The sequence below is a fragment of the Canis aureus genome, chromosome 10 (assembly GCF_053574225.1).
Source record: "Canis aureus isolate CA01 chromosome 10, VMU_Caureus_v.1.0, whole genome shotgun sequence".
Classification (NCBI taxonomy): Eukaryota; Metazoa; Chordata; class Mammalia; order Carnivora; family Canidae; genus Canis; species Canis aureus.
Window position 1 is genome coordinate 27,550,469 of NC_135620.1, and position 7,543 is coordinate 27,558,011.

Genomic DNA, 7,543 nt, shown 5'->3' on the forward strand with positions numbered 1-7,543 from the left:
CCTCACTTCCTCACCACAAAATTTGGTCCTTCTCATGTTCTCTCTCCTCCAAAATCTCATCATCCCTGCCCCCTTCCCTGGAACCTCTCCCTCCTCTTATCTTCTATGTTCTTCAGCATAACTGACATTTGGTGGCTAACAGGACCACTTCCTATTCTTGATTTTCTTGCAACATGGAATTCAGTCTTCCTTCTACCCAATTGTAAGCTCCTTAGAGGCAGGGGCCGATGCCCTGGGCCTTCCCAGGCCCTGCCCACAGAAAGTCTTAAGAAAAATTCTTTGTTGTTGTGGATAATGAGTGTATTAATCAGAAACTGCTGGGTTGTAACAGAAACTGAAACGAGCCCATTCTATTAAATCACAAAGGAATGCATTGGACTGCATAACTAAAAAGCCCAGGTTGTATCCAAAAACTTATTATCTGCAAGTAGATACCTTCTATGTTTTTCTTCCATTGCCTTCTTGTTCAGGTAGGCTTTGCAGTCCAAGGCAAGATGGCCTCCAGGCTTACATTCCATTGGCTTAGTAGGAGAAAATTGCCCTTTTTCAAGAGTTCCAGAAATATCCCAGAAGTGCTTCTCACTGGCTTGGTTTGGATCATATGCCCATCCTGACTCAACCGCTGTGGCTAGGGATCTGGAATGCTTGAGACTGGAGCATCCTAGATGGTTGTCTACATGTGAGTGACATACCCACTCCTAGATCTGGGTTGGGGTTATCTTCCTCTAACCACATGGACTGGACTGGTTCCCCAAGGAAATCACTGGCTAGGAGCTATTATGAAAAGAAAGGGGAATTGATATTGCATATGCAAAACAAAAGATGCAGACTATAAGGATTCCCAGCGTCCACCTTCAGCAAGAAGGTGAAAGGTCATTTTGCATATTAGAATCAGAGGGGAATTGGTTTGCTTTGGCTGGGGTTGGGAGATGTGCTCTTGGGATCTGGGCAGCTCCCCAGCAACAGAAATAGGTTCTTAGGATGAGGAACCCACTCAGTTCTGGCACTCACAAGTTCAGAAAAAATCTGATTCCAGTGCTCTAGGGTTAAATCCCCCCCACCCCCACCCCCCGGAGTTCTACAGGTGATTGTTAAACCAGCAGGGTAGAAAAATTCTGCTCTGGGAAATGATGTTCTACTTCAGCAAGAAAGATTCAGATTAGCTCTTCAGGACAATGCCCCCTGTGATAGAATTGGAATGTTCCTCCCTCTCTGTACCTCTTTTCAGAAAAGGGTCCCTGGAATTTACCTGGAGGCTGAAGATGGGTGGGTGAATTTCCTGAAAATAACAATAGCCAGTGTCTATTGAATAGCAATTGCAAGGTAGGCTCTGTGCTTTAGGGACTTCAGAGACTCAATCCATCTAAGTTTCAGTTTTTTCACAGCAATCCTCCCACTTGGGTACCAATAACATTAGCTCTATTTTACAGTTGAAGAAAGCAATATACAAAAAGCCTAGGCAAGATACCCCACCAGGGAGTGGCAAAAGGGGCACTGAGATCCAAGACCATCTGACCCTGGCTGGCGGGAGGCCTCGGAGAGGTGCATCACTCAAGCTCCTAAAGAAAAACTCCGGTGGGCGGTGGGAGTGGGCCCCCCACCCCACCCTAGGCTTTTGGGTTGGGGAGTTCAGACTTGAGGGCAGACAGGGTTCATTGCTAGATTCCTTAAATAGATTTTTATAAGAAAATGTTATGTGTATCTCTGCCTGTGCGTGCGGGTAGGGAATACAGAGGAATGAAGTCCAAGAGAGTTGCGCCCCTCCCCCCAATTTAACTCCCCTGACTCCGACCAGTTTGGGTTCGGAGACCCCAGCCCCAACCCGCTTCTGTCCCAGTGTCCTCAGCACCCCCCTTCCACACACATACTTTCTGCTTCTTTTTTTAAATTCACCAAAACAACACCTCCCCTGGACTCAAAGCTAGAACAGGAACCTTCCCCCTCGGAATCCCTGTTTGCTTTGGGGTGCACCCTTGAATGCGGGGGGTGGGGATGGGGCCGAGGGGCTTCCCCGTCACGTCCGACTCCGCGGAGACCCCAGAACTGGTTCCCGCCTGCTCCGCGCGCCCCCCGCGCCCCGGTTCCCCGCCCGGCTCGGGGAGGGCAGCGTCATCGCGCGCGGAGTCCGGGCGCCTCGGCGGCGGCGGCGGCGGCGGCGGCGGCGGCGGCGGCGGCTCCCCGGGGGCTGCGGGGACAGCCCGGGCTGCGGCGCCTGCTCAGTTCGCGCTCACTGCGTCGGAGGCTCCCCTGGCCTGGCTCGGTGCCCGGCACCAGACGGGGGGGCGGGGGGCGGGAAGGCGGCGGAAGAGCCCGCTCGGCCCGGGGCCCGGGGCTCCGAGCTGCAGAGGGGGCCTCCAGGGGGCAGCACCAGGCCGCCAAGCGGGCTTCTCGGCGCTGGCCTGGAGGGGTCCCCGCACAGCCCGCAGGGAAGCCCGGTTTTCCGACGGCCGCACTGCCCGCCCCGCCTCCACTGCTTCCGGAGAAGGTGGGAAAGTCTCCCACCCGCGCAAGGACCGCCAGCTCCCGGCTGAGGAGCAGGTGGCCCACCACGACGCAAAGGGACGTAGGGGATCACCTGGCGGGTATTTTCCTAGCCTCAGTTTCCCCGATGACACCTGGGAAGGCAGGGCGCCAACGGTCAAGGCCGAGGGGTCACGCTCCGCCTCTCCTGGGCGGCCTCTGCCCCGGCGAGCCAGTCCCTCCTCCCCTTAGCTCCCGCCCCGCTCCCACGGTCCCAGAGGTGGGCGGGAGGGCCCGGGATGACGGTGGCAGAACCCCGGCCCGACTCGCCCTCGCCCCCGCCCCCGCCCCCGCCCCCGCCCCGGGCGCGGGCTTCCCCAGGCCAGTCCCCGCGGGGGAACCGCCTGAGCCGCGGTGCTCCTAGCTCTCGGCGCCCCGAGACCTCCACCCGGGCGTCCCCAGCTCCTGCGCACGTTCGGGCTCCCGGCTCGGAGCCCGGGAGGAGGGAGGGAGCCAGGGAGCAGCCAGCAACGACCCGGAAACGCCATATAAGGAGCAGGAAGGATCCCCCGCCGGAACAACCCTTATTTGGGCAGCGCCTTGTTTGGAACGGCCCGATATGGCCCGGCCGCTTCCGGCTCCGGGAGGAGGGGAGAAGGCGGAGGGAAGAGGCGGGGGCAGTGCTGGGAACTCCGGAGCAGCCCGGGCCGGGGAGCCCGCAGCGGAGGCCCGAGCCCTAGGCTTTCTCGAGGCCGGGGCGCCCAGGGTGCAGGAGTCGGCGAGGGGGCCGGGGTGCGCGACCGCGGTGCTCCCCGATCTCGGGTAGGGGGCTTCACGTCACTCCGGGTCCTCCCGGCGGGTCTTGCCATATTAGGGCTTCCTGCTTCCCATATATGGCCATGTACGTCACGACGGAGGCGGACCCGTGGCGCTCCAGACCCTTCAAATAGAGGCGGATCCGGGGAGTCGCGAGAGATCCCAGCGCGCAGAACTTGGGGAGCCGCCGCCGCCAGCCGCCGCCGCCGCCAGCTTCCGCCGCCGCAGGACCGGCCCCTGCCCCAGCCCCGGTAGCAGCGCCGCGTCCGCACCGGCCGGCGGCGAGGGCGAGCCTGGAGGCCCCACCTGCCCTGGCCACAGTGTGCCCTGCGTCCCGCATGTGACCCGGCCAGGCCCCCGAGAGTGTGTCCCCCGCAGCCGCGGCTCCGGGCTGCGCCCACCCGCCCCAACACTAGCTCTCCAGCCCGCCCGTCCGGGATGGCCGCGGCCAAGGCCGAGATGCAGCTGATGTCTCCGCTGCAGATCTCCGACCCGTTCGGCTCCTTTCCTCACTCGCCCACCATGGACAACTATCCCAAGCTGGAGGAGATGATGCTGCTGAGCAACGGGGCTCCCCAGTTCCTCGGTGCAGCCGGGGCCTCGGAGGGCAGCGGCGGTAGCAGCAGCGGCGGCAGCGGGGGCGGTGGAGGTGGAGGGGGCGGCAGCGGCGGCAGCAGCGGCAGCGCCTTCAACCCTCAGGGGGAGGCGGGCGAGCAGCCCTACGAGCACCTGACCGCAGGTAAGCGGTGGCCTACGCCGAGGATTAGCCCCTTCGCCACCAGCCCGGCGACCAGTCAGTCCTTCCCCCGCCGCCTGGCAGCGCCCCCCTTCACCGCAGCAGCGTTCCCGGACCTCTGGGGTGCAAGCGGGGCTTCCCTTTCCGTCCTCGGGGGCATGTGTTGGCGAGATACCTGCGGACGTCCGCCCTCGCCCTCGCCCTCGCCCTCGCCCTCGCCCTCGCCCTCGCCCTCACCCCCCTCGCCCCTAGCGGTGCGCAGACGAGCAGGCTTCTGTTTGGGGTGGAGAGCTCGGGCTGCGTGGGTGGGTGGAGGTGGGGGAGGGCTTGTTTTGAAGAGCTGGGCTGCGCCCCCTTTTCTCCAGACGGGCCGGCGTTTCCTGCCGCCTGCCCCGGGGGAGGGCGGTGGTGCGGGCCGGGGACGTCCTGGCAGCCCGGGGTCGGGGCGCTGGCGGGAATCCCTGCGTGGCGCAGCCGCCGCTGCGGAGCGCCGTGCGCTGCAGTGGAGGGGGATTCTCCGTGTTTGCGTCAGCTGTTGTCGAAACGGGCTCCGCCGCGGGAGCGGGGCCGGGAACACTGCAATCTGCCGCTATCAATTATTAACCAGCTCGCGAGCCCATTATTGGGTCAGGTGGCCAGCCTGACCTCTTGCCTGGCAGCTCGGGTCCTCCGCGGCCTCCGGTGATTGCTCTCCAGTAACCAGGCCTCCCTCCTCTCTCTCTCCCCCCCATCAGAGTCTTTTCCCGACATCTCTCTGAATAACGAGAAGGTTCTGGTGGAGACCAGTTACCCCAGCCAAACCACGCGGCTGCCGCCCATCACCTACACTGGCCGCTTCTCTCTGGAGCCTGCACCCAACAGCGGCAACACCTTGTGGCCAGAGCCCCTCTTCAGCCTGGTCAGCGGCCTCGTGAGCATGACCAACCCACCGGCCACCTCGTCTTCGGCGCCGTCTCCAGCAGCCTCCTCCTCCTCCGCCGCCTCTCAGAGCCCACCCCTGAGCTGTGCCGTCCAGTCCAACGACAGCAGCCCCATTTACTCGGCCGCGCCGACCTTCCCCACGCCTAACAGTGACATCTTCCCGGAGCCGCAGAGCCAGGCCTTCCCGGGCTCCACGGGCGCCGCGCTCCAGTACCCGCCTCCCACCTACCCTGCGGCCAAGGGTGGCTTCCAGGTCCCCATGATCCCTGACTACCTGTTTCCACAACAGCAGGGGGACCTGGGCCTGGGCACCCCCGACCAGAAGCCCTTCCAAGGCCTGGAGGGCCGTACCCAGCAGCCTTCGCTCACTCCGTTGTCTACCATCAAGGCCTTTGCCACGCAGTCGGGCTCCCAGGACTTGAAGACCCTCAACACCACTTACCAGTCCCAGCTCATCAAACCCAGCCGCATGCGCAAGTACCCCAACCGGCCCAGCAAGACGCCCCCCCACGAACGCCCGTACGCCTGCCCGGTCGAGTCCTGCGACCGTCGCTTCTCCCGCTCCGACGAGCTCACGCGCCACATCCGCATCCACACCGGCCAGAAGCCCTTCCAGTGTCGCATCTGCATGCGCAACTTCAGCCGCAGTGACCATCTCACCACCCACATCCGCACCCACACGGGCGAGAAGCCCTTCGCCTGCGACATCTGTGGGAGAAAGTTTGCCAGGAGCGATGAGCGCAAGAGGCATACCAAGATCCACTTAAGGCAAAAGGACAAAAAAGCAGACAAAGGTGTTGTGGCCTCCTCAGCTGCCACCTCCCTCTCTTCCTACCCGTCCCAGGTGGCTACCTCCTACACGTCCCCGGTTACTACCTCTTATCCCTCCCCAGCCACCACCTCCTATCCGTCACCTGTACCCACCTCCTACTCCTCTCCCGGTTCCTCAACCTACCCATCCCCTGTGCACAGTGGCTTCCCCTCACCCTCAGTGGCCACCACATACTCTTCCGTCCCCCCTGCTTTCCCGGCCCAAGTCAGCAGCTTCCCTTCCTCGGCTGTCACCAACTCCTTCAGCGCCTCTGCAGGGCTTTCGGACATGACAACCACCTTTTCTCCCAGGACAATTGAAATCTGCTGAAGGGAAAGGAGAAACCAGGGAAAAGAGAAAGAAACACAAGAGACTTAAGAGACAGGAGGAGGAGATGGTCACAGGAGGGGGTTCCTCTAGGTGAGATGGAGGTTCTCAGAGCCAAATCCTCCCCCTCTACTCCACCCCAGGGCTGGTGTGGAAGGTCTGTTGGCCTGCGATCCTTTCTGCCCACTTGCCCTTCCTCTGCAGTTCCTACTGCCTGTGACTTCAGCTGCCTGAAACAGCCATGTCCAAGTTCTTCACCTCTATCCAAAGAACTTGATTTGCATGGATTTTGGATATATCATTTCAGTATCATCTCCATCGTATGCCTGACCCCCCCCTGCTCCCTTCGATGCTAGAAAATCAAGTTGGCAAAAATGGGGTTTGGGCTCCTCAGAGCCCAGCCCTGCACCCTTGTACAGTGTCTGTGCCATGGATTTTGTTTTTCTTGGGGTACTCTTGATGTGAAGATAATTTGCATATTCTATTGTATTATTTGGAATTAGGTCCTTTGGGGGGGGAAAAAAAAAAAAGAAAAGCCAAGCAAACCAACGGTGATCCTTTATTTTGTGATGATGCTGTGACGATTAAGTTTGAAGCTTTTTTTGAAACAGCAGTCCTTGGTATTAATCAGAGCATGTGTCAGAGTGACGTTCCGTTAACTTTTTGTAAATAGTGCCCGACTGTACTCTCACACGTGACAAAATATGGTTTGGTTTTTCTTCTTTTTTTTTTGAAAGTGTTCTTTTTTTCCGTCCTTTTGGTTTAAAAAGTTTCACGTCTTGGTGCCTTTTGTGTGATGCGCCTTGCTGACAGCTTGACATGTGCAATTGTGAGGGATGTGCTCACCTCTAGCCTTAAGGGGGGCAGGGAGTGACGATTCGGGGGAGGCTTTGGGAGCAAAATAAGGAAGAGGGCTGAGCTAAGCCTCGGCTCTCCAGAATGTAAGAAAACAAAATTTAAAACAAAATCTGAACTCTCAAAAGTCTATTTTTTTAACTGAAAATGTAAATTTATAAATATATTCAGGAGTTGGAATGTTGTAGTTACCTACTGAGTAGGCGGCGATTTTTGTATGTTATGAACATGCAGTTCATTATTTTGTGGTTTTATTTTACTTTGTACTTGTGTTTGCTTAAACAAAGTGACTGTTTGGCTTATAAACACATTGAATGCGCTTTATTGCCCATGGGATATGTGGTGTATATCCTTCAGAAAAATTAAAAAGAAAATAAAATAGCTGCGGTTGGGTGCGTGTTTCCTGGGTTGGGGGCGGGGGCCCTTTTGCCATCTTTTTTTTTTTTTTTAAATGATTTTATTTATTTATTAGAGTGCAATGGGGAGGGGCAGGGAAAGAGTCTTAGGCAGACTCCTCACAGAAACCCATGGAAAGCTCCATGAGGGAGTTGGAGGTGGGGTGTGAGCTTGAGGCTCCATCTGACGATGGGAGATCAGGACCTGAGCTGAAACCAAGA

At 58.6% G+C, this 7,543-nt stretch overlaps 1 protein-coding gene across 1 annotated transcript; it reads left to right on the forward strand.

The window, feature by feature from the left end:
• Positions 1-3,449: 3,449 nt before the first annotated feature.
• Positions 3,450-7,307, forward strand: EGR1 (early growth response 1). Its single transcript, XM_077911865.1, has 2 exons — positions 3,450-4,015; positions 4,747-7,307. Exons 1-2 carry the CDS (start codon positions 3,715-3,717, stop codon positions 6,072-6,074), a joined length of 1,629 nt encoding a protein of 542 aa, XP_077767991.1. The 5' UTR covers positions 3,450-3,714; the 3' UTR covers positions 6,075-7,307.
• The last annotated feature ends 236 nt before the right edge of the window (positions 7,308-7,543 follow it).